The 16994-nt window shown below is 37.9% G+C and overlaps 1 protein-coding gene across 1 annotated transcript in view; it reads right to left on the bottom strand.

Annotated features, from left to right (window-relative positions):
- DNAJC3 (DnaJ heat shock protein family (Hsp40) member C3) overlaps positions 1 to 16994 on the bottom strand; it is an 89298-nt gene that overhangs the window by 50386 nt on the left and 21918 nt on the right. Inside the window, exons 3-4 of the mRNA XM_019444065.2 lie at positions 10421 to 10545; positions 8194 to 8268 (exon numbers count right to left, since the gene is read on the bottom strand). Of these exons, the coding sequence (XP_019299610.1) occupies positions 8194 to 8268; positions 10421 to 10545 (200 nt within the window). The remainder of the gene's footprint in view (positions 1 to 8193; positions 8269 to 10420; positions 10546 to 16994) is intronic.

Raw genomic sequence — 16994 nt, forward strand, 5'->3', positions numbered from 1 at the left:
AATAACTGTAAAATAATAAATTCTGTACTTGTATCTTTCTCTAAACCCAATCCAATCTAATATAATTATTATTACACACAACAAAATTGTTATTACATATTAAACATAGCTTTTGCAGTGTTAAGATTTAACTTGGCCTCCCATCTGTATTCCCATGGGGAACTGAGGTGGCTCTGTTGGTTAAGTGTCTGACTCTTGATCTTGGCTCAGGTCAGGATCGCATGGTTCGTGGGTTCGAGCCCTGCGTCAGGCTCCACGCTGACAGTGTGGAGCTTGCTTGGGATTCTCTCTCTCCCTCTCTCTCTGCCCCTCCCTGCTCACTCTCTCTCTCTAAATAAGTAAATAAACATTAAAAAAAAATTTTTTTTAATTTCTTCTACAAATTTAAATATGTGAACACTTTCCTGAAGAAAAAAAAAATCACAAAGATTATTCAATGTAAAAAATGAAATTAAAAACACAGTACCAGGGGCACCTGGGTGGCTCAGTCGGTTGAGCGTCCGACTTCAGCTCAGGTCATGATCTCACGGTTTGTGGGGTTGAGCCCCGCATCGGGCTCTGTGCTGACAGCTCAGAGCCTGGAGCCTCCTTCTGATTCTGTGTCTCACTCTCTCTCTCTGCCCCTCCCCTGCTCACACTGTCTCTCTCTGTCTCTCAAAAATAAATAAATGTAAAAAACATTTTAAAAAAACAAAAAAACACAGTACCATTTTAAATCATCCCTCCCACACCCAAAAAAGAACTCGGGTATATACATTTAACAAAATATGTACAGGATCTGTACATTGCAAGTTACAAAACACTGATAAAAGAAATCAAAGACCTAAACAAATGGGGAGGCATATTATGTTCATGGATTGGACGACTCAACATAATAAGTATTTCATTTCTCCCCAAACTGACTTTTAGGCTTATTGCGATTCCTTTCCTATCAAAATATCAGCAAGGCTTTTTGTAGACATAGAGAAATTTATTCTAAATTTACATAAAAGGGTAAAGGCCAGGGAATACCTAAAACGATACTGACAGAGAAGAATAAAGTGAGAAGGAATCATTCCACTCCCTAGTAAGACTCCTTATAGAGCTAAAACACCAACAGAGTACAGGAATGGCAGAGGGATAGACACACAGAAAACAGAAGAGAGAACCCAGAAATACACCCACCCAAGTACAGCAAACGTCTTATTTTTAAAGGTGTGAAAGCACTTCAGTGAAGGACAGAAAGCCTTTTCAAAATATGGTGCTGGAACAATGGCATATCCAAAGGCAAAACAAATCAACCTCAACCTAAACTTCACACATTACACAAACATTAAGTCAAAATAGAACACAGACTTAAATGTAAAACATAAGACCATAAAACTTTAAAAAAAAAAAATAACATAGGAGAAAACGTTCAGAATGTAAGGCTTGGAGAATAGTTCTTCAACAGGACACCAAAAACAGTGTATGCAGAAGAAAAAGCAAAATGGATAAATTGAATATCATCAAAATTAAAAACATCTTCTCTCTGAAACACCCTGTGAATAGTAAAAGACAAGCTATGGACTGGGAGAACATATTTGCCGACCACACATGTGATAAAGTATTGAAAATACATAAAGAGGGGCACCTGGGTGGCTCAGTCAGTTAAGCATCCGACTCTTGATCTTGGCTCAGGTCATGATTTCATGGTTCATGTGACCAAGCTCCCAGCCTCTGTGCTCACTGTGTGGAGCCTGCTTGGGATTCTCTCTCCCTCTCCCTCCCTCTCTCTCTCTGCCCCTCCCCTGCTAGCAGGCACACCCATGTGCTCTCTCAAAATAAATAAATTTTAAAAAGAAAAAAGCAGTGACAAAACCACATACTGGCAAAGATGCAGAGGAACATAAAATGGCACAGTCACTCTGAAAAGCAGTTTGGTGGTTCCTTATAAAACTAAACAGGCAATTATGACACAACCCAGAAATTGCACTTCTAGGCATTTATCCCAGGAAAATGAAAACTTCTGTTCACACTAAAACCTAGACAAGAATATCTGTAGCATTAAAAAAAAAAAAAAGTTCATACCAGTTTTATTCATAATAGTGAAAAAGTGGAAACAACCCAAATGTCCATTAATTGATGAATGAGTGTCACACACATACCATGGACTACTTAGCAATTAAAAGGAACTAAGTGATATATGCAACAATCTGAATGAATCTCCAGGGAATTATATGGAGTAAAAAAAAGTCAATGCCAAAAGGTTATATAACGTTTGTCCATGTATAATGTTTGAAATGTCAAAATTAAAGAAATGAGTGACAAATTAGTGGTTGCCGAAAGTGGATGAGGGGCCAAAACAGTATGTGAGGGAAGTGGGTGTGCTTATAAATGGGCAACAGGAAGGATCCTTGTGGCAACAGAAATGCTCAGTATGTTAACTGTGGTGTAAATAAAACGTGTATCAAATTAAACACACACGCAGACACGGACACTAGGCCTGGGTGGCTCAGTCCATTGAGCATCTGATTCTTGGTTTTGGCTCAGGTCATAACCTCACAATTCGTGGGATGGAGCCCCACATCTGGCTCTGCACTGACAGTGAGGAGCCTGCTTGGAATTCTCTGTCTCCCTCTCTCTCTGCCCCTCCCCCGATCACTGTCTCTTGCAAAATAAATACAAAAACATTAAAAAAAACAAAAACAAATGAACACTACTACTAAAACTGAGGAAATCTGAATAGACAGATTGTATCAATGTCAATATCTTTGTTGTAATATCGTACTATAGTTTTACAAGATGTTATCATTGGGTGACAGTAGGTATTGGGTAAAGGGTATACAGGATCTCTCTGTATTATTAATTACAACTGTATGGGAATCTACAATTATCTCAATACAAATTTCAATTAAAAATAAAAAATCATTCAATTCAGTTGCACACTGTCATGGAAGTATCCTGTAATAACAATAGCAACGGCAATTTTAAGAATGCACTAGCAGAAGTATGACCGTCAGAAAACAATCGAAAAGTGGCAATGCTGGCTGGTTCTTTGAAAGAATAAACAAAATTGATAAGCCCCTAGCCAGGCTTATAAAAAAGAAAAGAGAGAGGACCCAAACAGATAAAATCATGAATGAAAGAGATCACAACAAACACTACAGAAATACAAACATCTGTACGAGAATACCATGAAAAATTATATGCCAACACACGAGGCAATCTGGAAGAAATGGACAAATTCCTAGAAACTCATGCACTACCAAAACTGAAACAGTAAGAGACAGAAAATTTGAACATACCCATAACCAGCAAAGAAACTGAATCAGTTATCAAAAATCTCCCAACAAACAAATCTCCCAGAGTCCTGGGCCAGATGGCCTCCCAGGGGAATTCTACCAGACATTCATTTTCTTAAATAGTATTCTCTTTTTATTTTATTTTTTAAGTTTATTTATTTATTTAGAGAGAGAGAGAGAGTATGCACATGTGAGTTGGGGAGGGGCAGAAAGAGAGAATCCCAAGCAGGCTCCACGCTGTCAGTGCAGAGCTCGACACGGGGCTCAAACCCAAGGACCATGAGATCATGACCTGAGCCGAAACTAAGAGACACTCAACTGCACTATTCACCATGATCAAATGGGATTTATTGCTGGGCTGCAGGGCTGGCTTAGTGTTCTCAAATCAATCAATGCAATACACCACATTAACACAAGAAAGGATAAGAACTATATGATCCTCTCAGGGGCACCTGGGTGGCTCAGTCGGTTGAGGGTCCGACTTTGTCTCAGGTCATGATCTCGCAGTTCGTGAGTTTAAGCCCTGCGTTGGACTCTGTGCTGACAGCTCGGAGCCTGGAGCCTGCTTCCGATTCTGTGTCTCCCTCTCTGCCCCTTCCCCCCTCATGCTCTGTCTCTGTCTCTCAAAGATGAACAAACATTAAAAAAAAAAAAAAAAAAAAAAAAAACCGAACTATAGGATCCTCTCAATAGATGCAGAAAAAGCATTTGACAAAATACAGCATTCTTTCTTGATAAAAACTCTCAAGAAAGTTGGGAGTAGAAGGAACATACCTCAGCATTATAAATGCCATATATGAAAGACTCACAGCTGTAACATCCTCAATGGGGAAAAACTGAGAGCTTTGTCACTAAGGTCAAGAACAGGGATTTCCACTCTCACCACTGTGGTTCAACTTAGTATTGGAAGTCCTAGCCTCAGCAATCAGACAACAAAAAGAAATAAAAGGCATACAAGGAAGGAAGGAAGAAGTCAAACTTTCACTCTTCACAGATGACATGATACTCTACGTGGAAAACCCAAAAGACTCCACCAAAAAACTGCTAGAATTGATATATGAATTCAACAAAGTCACAGAATATAAAATCAACATAATGAAACTGGTTGCAGAAAGAGAAATTAAGAAAACAATCCCACTTACGATTGCCCCAAAAACCTTAAGATACCTAGGAATAAACCTAATAACCAAAAAAGTAAGTTCTGTACACTATAGAAAGCTTATGAAAGAAACTGAAGAAGACACAAAGAAATGGAAAAACATTCCATGCTCACGGATTGAAGAACAAATATTGTTAAAATGTCGACACTACAAAGCAATCTACACGTGCAATGAAATCCCCATCAAAAATAATAGCATTCTTCATAGAGCTAGAACAAATAATCCTAAAATTTGTATGGAACCAGAAAAGACCCTAAAATTTGTATGGAACCAGAAAAGACCCTGAATAGCCAAAGTAATGTTGAAAAAGAAAAGCAAAGCTGGAAGCATCACAATCCTGGACTTCAAGCTGTATTACAAAGCAGTAATCATCAAGACTGTATGGTACTGGCACAAAAACAGAAGCAAAGATCATTGGAACAGAATGGAGAACCTAGATATGATATGGACCCACAAATGTATGGCCAATTCATCTTCCACAAAGGAGGAAAGAATATGGAATGGAAAAGATAGTCTCTTCAAATGGTGCTGGGAAAACTGGACAGCGACATGCAGAAGAAGGAACCTGGACCACTTTCCTATAACATACACAAAAATAAATTCAAAACGGATGGAAGACCTAAATGTGAGTCAGAAAACCATCAAAATCCTATAGGAGAACACAGGCAGCAACCTCTTTGACCTTGGCCACAGTAACCTCTTACTTGACATGTCTCCAGAGGCAAGGGAAACAAAAGCAAAAATGAACTACTTGGACCTCATGAGGATAAAAAGCTTCTGCACTGCAAAGGAAACAGTCAACAAAACTAAAAGGCAACCAACAGAATGGGAAAAGATATTTGCAAATGACATATCAGATAAAGGGTTAGTATCCAAAAACTATGAAGAACTTATCAAACTCAACACCCAAAAACAAATAATCCAGTGAAGTAATGGGCAGAAGACAGGAACAGACACATCGAGATGGCTAACAGACACATGAAAAGATGTTCAACATCACTCATCAGGAAGTTACAAATGTTCAACATCACTCATCATCAGGGAAATACAAATCAAAACCGCACTGAGATACCACCTCACACCAGTCAGAGTGGCTAAAATTAACAACTCAGGAAACAAGAGACGTTGGCAAGAGAGAAAGGGGAACCCTCTTACACTCTTGGTGGGAATGCAGCCACTCTGGAAAACAGAATGGAGACTCCTCAAAAAATTAAACATAGAACTACCCTATTACCCAGCATTTGACTGCTAGGTATTTATCCAAAAGATACAAAAATACTGATTCAAAGGGGCACATGCACCCCAATGTTTATAGCAGCACTATCAAAAATAGCTAAATTATGGAAAGATCCCAAATGGCTACTGACTGATGAATGGATAAAGAAGAGGTGGGGTGTGTGTGTGTGTGTGTGTGTGTGTGTGTGTGTATGCAATGGAATATTATTCAGTCATCAAAAAGAAATGAAATCTTGCCATTTGCAACAATGTAGATAGAACTAGAGGGTGTTATGCTATGCAAAATAAGTCAGAGAAAGACAAATATATGATTTCACTCATGGAATTTAAGAAACACAACAGATGAACATAGGGAAGGAAAAATAAGATAAAAACAGAGAGGGAGGCAAACCATAAAACTATTAACTACAGAGAACAAACTGAGGTCTGCTGGAGGGGAGGTGCATAGGGGGATGGGCTAAAAGGATGACGGGCATTAAGGAGAGCACTTGTTAGGATGAGCACTGGGTGTCATATGTAAGTGGGTTCTACTCCTGAAATCAATACTACACTGTATGTTAACTTACTTGAAGTTAAATAAATAAATTTTAAAAAATAAATAAAAGTGGGAAGTCCCCCTTTTGTTTCTGTGAGGTTTGGGAGGGTTTTTTTTGTTTGTTTGTTTTTTAGAGAGAGAGCAAATGCAGGGGAGGGCAAAGGGAGGGGGGCGGGAGGGAGAAAGGGATGGGAGGAGGGAGAGGAGAGGAAAGAAGAGAGAGAGGAGAGAGAGGGAGAGAGAGGGAGAGAGAGGGAGAGGGAGGGGAGAGGGAGGGGAGAGGGAGGGGAGAAGGAGGGGGAAGGGGAGGGAGAGAGACAATATCTTAAGCAGGCTCCATGCTCAATGTGGAAACTGACACAGGGCTCAATCCCACAACCCTGTAATCATGACCTGAGCTGAAATCAAGAGTCGGATGTTCAACTGACAGAACCACTCAGCCACCCCTCTGTGAGGTTTTAATATTGATCACAGAAAAGACATTAACTGAAGACATACCCAAAATTCAAAGAACTCACTTTTCCAGAAGGATATATCCAATGCCCAGTAAGGATTAATTTTTGCTAAAGCTTTCTTCTAAATTGTGTTATTCCTAAAAGGCTACTCTAATGTTATGATTGAAAAACAATTCTACATAATAGATTTAGGCATTTGTTAAAAAGAAGGAAACTCATTCTTATGTTTTATCATTCATCCATCCATTCAACAAATTTCTCACAACACTTGCTATGTATAAGAACGAGGCTGGGGACTCAGCTGCCATCACATCCCACGACCTATCCTTCAGCCTGTTCTCAAGCACCTTCTCAAGTAGTAAGGAAAATTAAATAAACATAAAAGGACATCCAGTTTTACTGAGACCAGGAGACAGCTGCTGATTAGATTTTAATACAATTAAGTCTAATGTTTAATTTCTCTGCATATGACTGAGTACTGTGAAAACACTGAGGTTATGAAATACTAAGGGTATAAAATACTGAGGTTATGAAAATATTAGAAATTTCAGTTTTATTTTCATAGTGGTTATCATCTAGTAACTAAGTATTTTTATAAACTACAAAAATGCAAATAATGAACAATGGGGTTTTATACAGTTGACCTTTGAACAACACAGGGTTAGGGGCACCGATGCCACCCACCCCATGCAGTCAAATCCTCATAAAACTTCTGACTCCCCCAAAACTACTAGTAGTCTACTGTTAACCAGAAGCCTTAACAATAACATAGTCAATTAACACATACTCTGTATGTTATACGTATTATATACTGTATTCTTACAATAAAGTAAGCTAGAGAAAAGAAAACGTTATTAAGAATATCATAAGGAAGAGAAAATGCATTAACAGTACTTATACAGCCCACATAAAAGTGGACCCATGCAGTTCAAATCCATTTTGTTCAAGGGTCAACTGTACATATGCCCTTTCTAGACCACTTCAGAAACAAATCCAGATGGAACAAAAATGCAGGTCTTAAAATAAGCTTCATGAGGGCATAAAGACTTTGGCTGTCTCTCCAACAAATCATTTTTCAATTATAGGTAATCTATAACATCCCCCAATGAATTCAAAACACTACACTTTGTAGAGTAGCCATACAGGAAATTACAAAACTCCCTTTTAAGAATGTCTCATTATTCCTTTAAATCAAATGAAGTGTTTCCCAGGGGTATCTAGAGGAGTTTTAGAATAGTTCAGTTGATATCTCTAGATCCTCACGGAAAACAAAGCAGAACACGTGAGCTATATAAACTGAATTAAAATTATATATTCATTCCATATACTTTATCTTCCAACTCTTAAAGTGATTCTTTCATGTCAGCCACTATGTATTAATACAGAAACTGTGATTTTTATATATACAAATCAAATGATTTTCCCTTTTAGCTACAAAGTTATTACTAAATGTCTTACTATATAAAAAAATAAGTCCAACATGTTCACTCATCTTCATAAAGGAGTTCAACATCTTCATAAAGCCAAATACAAGCTGAACTTACCACTTTTTTAAAATCATCTTCTGCTTCATCAAGTTTTCCTTGTTTGAGTAATAAGTGACCTCTCTGTAATCTTGCCTAGAAAAAAGAAAGGGCGTTCTGAGAACCACGCATTACCAAATTTTCTTTAAACACAAAGAATGAAACCAAATACACTAATGAACTATTAACGAAATATTTATTTTTCCAATGCCCATTTGACTTGGCACTCTTGAGAACAATTCCTGGAACCAATGAATGTGTACAATTTTTAAGCATTAAGTATGCTTCTTTAAAAATACTTTTTGTGCTATATCCCCCAAAATTGAAAATATGTATCCACACAAATCTTGTACATGGATGTTCAAATCAATAGCTAAAAAGTAGAAATCACCCAAATTCCTATCAACTAATAAATCAATAAGCAAATGTGACATACACACACACACACACACACACACACACACACACACACACAATGGAATATTGCTATTGTTATTCAGCATTAAAAGGAATGAAGTACTGACACGTGCTACAACATGGGTGAACCATGAAAACGATATGCTAAGTGAAAGAAGTCAGACACAAAAGGACAAATACTGAATGATTTCATTTATATGAAATGTCCAAATAGGCAAGCCCACACAGAAAGAAAAGTGGTTGCCAGAGTCCAGGGCATAAATGGGGAGTGACTGCTAGTGGGTACTCGATTTCTTTTGGGAGTGATAAAAATGTTCTGGAACTAGACAGTGGTGATGCCTGCACAACCTTGTGAATACACTAAAACACCACTGAATTATACACTTTAAAAAAGGATGAATTTGATGATATGTGAATTTTATCTCAATATTTTTTTTTTTGGCCATCGTAATAACTTTTTTGTCACCACAAAAAAAAAAGCTGTGTAATTTGGGACTTTACCAATCAAAGTTCTAGATATAATTTTGTTTTTATTAACTTTGGAAATATTCACTCTACTACAACCGAATAACACCTCTTCCCTTTTCCCATGCATCATTTTTCCCCCTCCATCTCTGGTATTCCTTTTCTCATGTGCATGATCCCATCTCTTCCAAGAATACCAACTCTCTGATGACCAATGTGACCATAAGACAGAAACCACACTGACATTCCACTAAAACTTAACGCATTACTGGGGCGCCTGGGTGGCTCGGTTGGTTGAGTGCCCAACTTCAGCTCAGGTCATGATCTCGCAGTCGATGGGTTCGAGCCCTGCATCCGGCTCTGTGCTGACAGCCCAGAGCCTGGAACCTGCTTCGGATTCTGTGTCTCCCTCTCTCTCTGCCCCTCCCTCACTCACACTCTGTCTCTCTCTGTCTCAAAAATAAATAAACATTAGAAACAAAAATTTAAAAAAAAACACATTGCTTTGACAGTACAAAAAATTTCCCTGATCCTCTGTTAAGTGCATCAACACACATAAAAAGGAAAACGAAGCCACTTTAACTAATAATACTAGGAAAATGAACTACTCAACTTTTGTGAAAGGTTGTGCTCAGTTAGCTAGGTAAAGTAACAGATTAAAAGAAAGTCTGACACTTGGCAATTCCATCCTAAAATAATAGTAATATTTCAAACCAAACATTCACCCATATCTAATCAGTTATCCCAAGTCCTTTTTAGATTATGGCAGGATATAAACAATAAACGGGCTACCAAATTAATTTTGAAAGCATCTAACTTATCCCATTATTTTAAGCCATTACACTAAATGCCAAACATCAGGATATCCCATTAGACTGTAAATTCCTCCATTTCTGAAGCTTGTGTGTTGGTTGCAGGGGAGGATGCCATCTAATTCAGAACTGTGTCCTTACTACAAACCACTATGTAAGTGACCTATCTCCTTTTCTTTATCTTTCCTATGACAGCCTTAATTGGAACTACTGTCAGTCACCTGACAGCCTGTTAATTCAATAGCCTCTTGATCAACTGGTTACTCAGCCTCACATCTTGCCCTACACTCCCCCCAAAAACAGAGGTCTTTCTAAGCCACAAGGATGATGTCACTGCCAAGCTTCTAAAATTCACCAAATTTACCCACTGTTCCTTTTTCACACAGATCTTTGATTCCAGGGACTTTGGATTGTTCTTGCTGCCCAGTCTACTACACCACAGCAGCTTCCTATGCTCCCCAGCTATGCCTAACAGGTGGATCCTCACCTTTAAAAACAAATTACCTCTTCCAAACTTCCTTAAGTTTCTTTAAAGAAAGTTTAGATGCACTTACTGCAGTAAAATCCATCTTCAGTTCAATCACCTTAGTTAAATCAGGAAGTGCTGCTTTTGATTTGCCCATAGCTAAAAAGACAGTAGCTCTCCGATAGTAAGCAATATAGTTATCTGGGTCACCATCTGAAAATTAAAATAATAAATATTAGCTCTCGGTAATTTCCTTAAAAACACAAATCACCTGAACCATACTAGAGTTTGCAATTCCCTTAAGGCATTAAGAGTCTTTCCATCAATAATGGGTCCAGTTGACTAGCAAGATCACTACAAATAAATCCAGAACAGGATTGGCAAACTATAGTCTCTGAGCCAAATCCAACCCACAGGCTTCAAGAATATCTTTTATATTTTTAAAGAGTTGTCAAAAAATAAAAATAAAAATAAATGCACAGAGACTGTATGGCTGAAAAGCTTAAATATTCATCATCTGGCTCTTTAGAGGAAATGTTTGCCAACCTCTGATCTAAAATATTAACTATATTCGACTCACAACTTTTATAAGTATGCAATTCAGTCTTTGTCTTTACTGAAATTTCCTTAAGTTAAATACTGATTGAGGAGCACCTGGGTGGCTCAGTCAGTTAAGCATCCGACTTCAGCTCAGGCCATGATCTCATGGTTCGTGAATTTGAGCCCCTGTGTCAGGCTCCATGTGGACAGCTTAGACCCTGGAACCTACTTTAGATTCTGTGTCTCCCTTTCTCCCTGCCCTCCCCCACTCATGCTCTCTCTCTCAAAATAAACATTAAAATTTTTTTTTAAAAATACTGATTGAGAATGTGACTATGCTTTATTCAGAGTTAAGAAAATTATAGACTTCCAATTAAACTGACATATTAAATGTACAATCTCTGTTCCCTCACAAATTCCAATTAAAATGGCAGTGAAGAAATAAAGGTACAAACCTTAGGACAAAGGAGGAGAAGGGAAATGAAACAAGACTAATTAAGTTACCAATATTTAAAAGAAGGAAAACAGATGGATGATTAGGTTTTTTAGCTAATTCTACTTTACTCAGTGGAAGTAAACCTTGTGCTGCCAAACAGTCCTTCTAGAAAGCAATTTTGAAATACATATGTGTGTGTATATGTGTGTGTGTGTGTATATATAGATATATAGATATAGATATATACATATATATCTTGACCAAATCCAGCCACGTGTCTTAAACAAATATTTATTTATGCACAGTTCTATCATTATAAGATTTACAACTAAAACTCTCTGAAAGTTCTACCCCTGAAGGTCTTATCATCTGAAAAACATGACCAATGGCAATCTATGACAGAATGGTTTGTCATCATTCAAAATCATGGTTTTGAGCAGTTGTTAATGGCATTAACCTATCTGAACCACTGCTGAGCAAAAGACGGCAGGAGGATAAAGTAAAGCTATAAAACCATATATGAGAGAAGATATACAAATGGCCAAAAGCACATGAAAAGATGCTTACCATCACTAATCATTAGGGAAAGGTAAATCAAAACCACAGTGAGATACCACTTCCCATCCATTAAGATGGCTATTACAAAAACAAAGGAAGGAAGGAGAGAAAGGGAGAGAGAAAAATGGGGAACAACTGCTTAATGGGTAGAGTTTCAGTTTGGGATGATGAAAAAGCTCTGGAAATGGATGGTGATGCAGGTTGCACAAATATGTGAATGCGCTTAGTGCCACTAACCTAATACACTTAAAAATGGTCAAAACAGTAAAATTTTGTAACATACTTTTCATTATACTATTTTATTAGGATCATATTTTTGAAAAGCTATGAAAACTGGGCATTTTAACAATTAAAGAACTATTTTTTCCTCAAATCTGAAACAAAAACCAAAAACAATCCATAGATCCCAGCTAAGCATCACTGAAATTTCTTTCCTGATCAATTTTGCTCAGGAGATCACGAAAAAAAAAAAGAGCATAGTCAGCCGCCTGTATATAGGCGGCTGTATATTTGTATATACAAATATACAAATATATTTGTATTTCCTACAAAATGCTATAATTAGCCTGAGGAAAAAGTAAGATATAGAGTAACTATACTTAAGAGCATAAATGATATATAATATTTTTAGGTTCAGTTTATATTTGATTTAGAATGTACAATAAATTAAAAATATGTGAGTCTGGGCAGCATAACTGGCCTGAACAATGACTTGATACCAGTCACTTTTAAGTGACTGCCTCTAAAAGTAAAAGGAAATTCACCACATGTCAACAGTAGTTATCTGGGCAGAGAGATCAGATTTTCTTCTTTATACCAAACACATTCCAAAATGTTTCATAATAAACAGAGTGCTTTTATATTCATTAATTTAAAAAAAATTAAGTTTTCCATGACTTATTTACACTAAGCAAAAAATACTAGAAGTAACATGATTTAAGACCTGGAGTTTACATCACACATGATCATCTTCGTATGTCCAAATCCTACTCAATCTTTGAGGCACAGCTCAAATGACTCATTTGATGACACATGTGAAATATATACCTTCCATTCCTTCAATTTCCATAACATTCGATAATATAGTATACCTCTTACTGTGCCCATAACACTTATCACTCCCTCTGGTATCAATTATTTATACACACACCTCAGTCTAGAGAAAATAAAACTCCTTGAGTGAATTCACTCGAGTGTCTCCATATGACCTGGCCCAAGGTATTCAAATAAAAGGAAATGGAAACAAATTCCTGATCACCACAACAAATGCCAACACTGAGACCTGCCTAGGACAAGCAAGGGGCTAAAGTCAGTACAGACATGGCTTCTTTGGTCTTTCTTTCATTTCCACAGGACACTGTAGTACTCAGCGGGTCCCTGGAGCTAGCCAGCTTTCCCACAGGGTCTCCTCAGCCCTACCATACCCCAGGAGCTCCTCCCTTGCTTCTGGCTTTGATTCCTGGGTCCTTCTCATTGAGAAAGCCCAAGAAATCCTTCACATTGGCTTCTGTTCTGTTTGCTTTCCCTAGTGCCATCCTGTTGTGGACAAGGAGGAAGCACGCCAACATCAGCCCTGCCACAGACCAAGAGAAACATTTCCCAGCCTCCGGATGAATATGGTCCACTTCCCATGGGTCTTGTTTCCAGAGCCAGGTCTGTAAACCCAGGGAGCAAATGTTTTGTTGTCACACTCTGTCCAGTCCAGAAGAGGTTTTTCTCAGAGGGGACAAAAGAGGAAGGGGGCTAAAGTCTCTGCTGCATTGCCCGCCCTCTGGTCCCTGCAGTCCTCCCAAGTTGGCACAGAGGGTATGACAGACACTGCCATCTCTTGCTTTTCAAAGAGTTGCTGCTTGTAGATTCTGACCTCACTGGTCCGGGTAAGCTTTCCATTTGGAGTGCTTTCCATCCAGGAGGCAAAGCAAACAAACATCTGGTCACCCAGTTCCCTTTCTCCCTGCCAGCCACCCCACGCAGGGATTCCAGAGAACAGACCTGGCTCTTAAAAAGATGTGCCTCACCAGGATATTCAGATCGTTCTCCCATATGAAATCAGCAATGGCATGTTGAAAAACAGATGTCGGTTATTTTGACCTCTGTATCTAGTTCTTTCAAGAAAAAAAAAAAAAAACGAATGCTTAATGCTAGCATTGGGCAACTTATCAAGAAGGTACCTACACTTCTATTTGGGGAAAAACCGACCATTTCAGTCCATGCAGAAAAACCTCTAATGAGGATTACATATGACACAGCTTTTAAGTATTTGATTACACATATATTAAAAAATGTTTATATACAATAATCTGGAGCACTTTCATTTACTTTATTCTTCAGTTTTTAGGTATTTTTAAGATATGAAATCAGATTAGAGACCCATTTTATAACAATGAACCTACAAAATTGAGTAATCAAATGACAATGGCTCAACATATGAATCAAGAATCGATGTTCTGAGTGCCTGGGTGGCTCAGTCATTAAGTATCTGACTCAGGCTCGGGTCATGATCTCACAGTTCACGAGTTTGAGTCTCACACTGGCCGAGCCCTGCTTCAGGTGAGCACGAACCCTGCTTCAGGAGAGCCCCCGCTTCTCTCTCTCTCTATTTCCTCCCCCCACCTCTCACTGCCCCTCCTGGGATTTTCTCTCTCTGCCCCTCCTTCACTTGCTCTCTCTCTCTCAAAATAAATAAATGTGCTCTTTATTTTTTTTCTTTTTTTTTCATGTTTTCAGTGAACACCTTGTTTTGTTTCTTAATATAATTGTCAAGTTAGCTAACATACAGTGCATACAGTGTGCTCTTGGTTTCAGGTATAGATTCCTGTGATCCATCGCTTACATAAAACACCCAGTGCACATCCCAACAAGTCCATCCACAAAGCCCATCACCCATTTTCCCCTCTCCGCTGCCCCTCCCATCAACCCTCTGTTTGTTCCCTGCATTTAAGAGTCTCTTATGGTTTGCCCCTCTCTGTTTGAAACTATTTTTTCCCCTTCCCTTTCCTTCCCCCCATGGTCTTTTGTTAAGTTTCTCAAGTTCCACATATGAGTGAAAACATGAGATCTGTCTCTGACTTATTTCACCCAGCATGATACCCTCCAATTCCATCCACGTTGTTACAAATGGCAGGATTTCATTCTTTCTCATTGCCAAATAGTATTCCACTGTATATATAAACCACATCTTCTTTGTCCATTAATCAGTTAATGGACATTTGGGCTCTTTCTATAATTTGGCTATTGTTGAAAGCGCTGCTATAAACATTAGGGTACATGTGCCCCTATGAATCAGCACTCCTGTATCCTTTGGATAAATTCCTAGTAGTGCTATTGCTGGGTCGTAGGGTAGTTCTATTTTTAATTTTTTAAGGAACCTCCACACTGTTTTCCAGAGGGGCTGTACCAGTTTGCATTCCCACCAACAGTGCAAGAGGGTTCCCATTTCTTCACATCCTCGCCAGCATCTGTTGTTTACTGAGTTGTTAATTTTAGCCACTCTGACTGGTATGAGGTGGTATCTCAGTGTGGTTTTGATTTGTATTTCCCTGATGAGAAGTGACGTTGAGCATCTTTTCATGTGCCTGTTGGCCATCTGGATGTCTTCTTTAGAGAAGTGTCTATTCATGTCTTCTGCCCATTTCTTACTGGATTATTTGTTTTTTGGGTGTTGAGTTTGGTAAGTTCTTTATAGTTTTTGGATACTAATCCTTTATCTGATATGTCATTTGCAAATATCTTCTTCTATTCTGTCAGTCGCCTTTTAGTTTTGTTGATTGTTTCCTTTGCAGTGAAGAAGCTTTTTATCTTGATGAGGTCCCAATAGTTAATTTGTCCTTTTATTTCCCTTGCCTTCAAATCAATGTTCTTAGTCGTATGAGGTCACGTGAATGGCAAAACAGTTTTCCCTAGATCTTCATCTTAAAATACCAACAGTTCCTAGAACTAGTGTCCATTCCTGTATCATTGTGCATGAAGTAGCAACTGAACAAGGATCAGTTTAAAAATTCATGCTTAATTTCTCATAAAACAACATCTGACAACCTTGAAAATAATCACTTATCCTGTTATCCATTCAATACACAATACAGTTCATTATTTAAAATACTTGCAAGCCTACCTATAGAAATACTAGATTTCATGTGAAAACATGCCATTCAAATTGTTATACTCGTTTATTAGAAACTTGAACATGAGAGATGGATTTAAGGTCTAATCTTCAAACTACTATTCAAATATGAAAAGATAAGCTGTAATAAAATACAACTAATGAAGAAAATACATCAGAAAGCCAATTACAAATGATGTTATAAACAGTGGTAGTGGAAAACAGAAAGACCACACTTGTCTAAATACAGAAAAATGTTATTCTTGCTCCCAGCTAACCCAACTCTATCCCTTCATTTAAACTTTTACTGAGCACCTACCGGAGATTAAAATAATAATGGCAAAATAGGATACTACCTATCTTTAAGATGTGTGTGTGTGTGTGTGTGTCTGTCTGTCTCTCTCTCTCTCTCTCTCTCTCTCTCTCTCTCTCTCACACACACACACACACACACACAGGAATATTACTCAGCCATGAAAAAAAGAATTAAATCTTGCCATTTGCAACATCATGGATGGACCTAAAAGGTATTATGCTTTATGCTAACTGAAATAAATCAGGAAAAGATAAATACCATACGATTTCATTTATTTTATTTTTAAAGGTTTTAGTTTTAATAAACCTCTACACTCAACATGGGGCTTGAACTCACAACCCCAAGATCAAGAGTCACATCTCTACCAACTGAGCCAGCTAGGCACCTTCCATACGATTTCACTTATATGTAGAATCTAAAAAACAGCATAAGCAAACAAACAACAGACTCTTAAATATAGAGAGCAAACTGATGACTACTGGATGGGGTGGGGTAGAGAGATGGGTAAAATAGATAAAAAGAATTATTTATTTTATAAAAAAGAGATGAAACACACAGTAGGGGAATATACTCAATAATACTATAATAATGTTGTATGATGACATGACTACACTTATTGTGGTGAGCACTGAATCATGTGTAGAATTGTCAATCACTATGTTGTCCATCCACCTGAAACTAACATTGTATACTAATTATACTTCAGTAAAAAT

This window comes from Panthera pardus, unplaced genomic scaffold (assembly GCF_024362965.1).
Source record: "Panthera pardus isolate Hobbes unplaced genomic scaffold, ASM2436296v1 HiC_scaffold_1, whole genome shotgun sequence".
In the NCBI taxonomy this organism is placed as follows: Eukaryota; Metazoa; Chordata; class Mammalia; order Carnivora; family Felidae; genus Panthera; species Panthera pardus.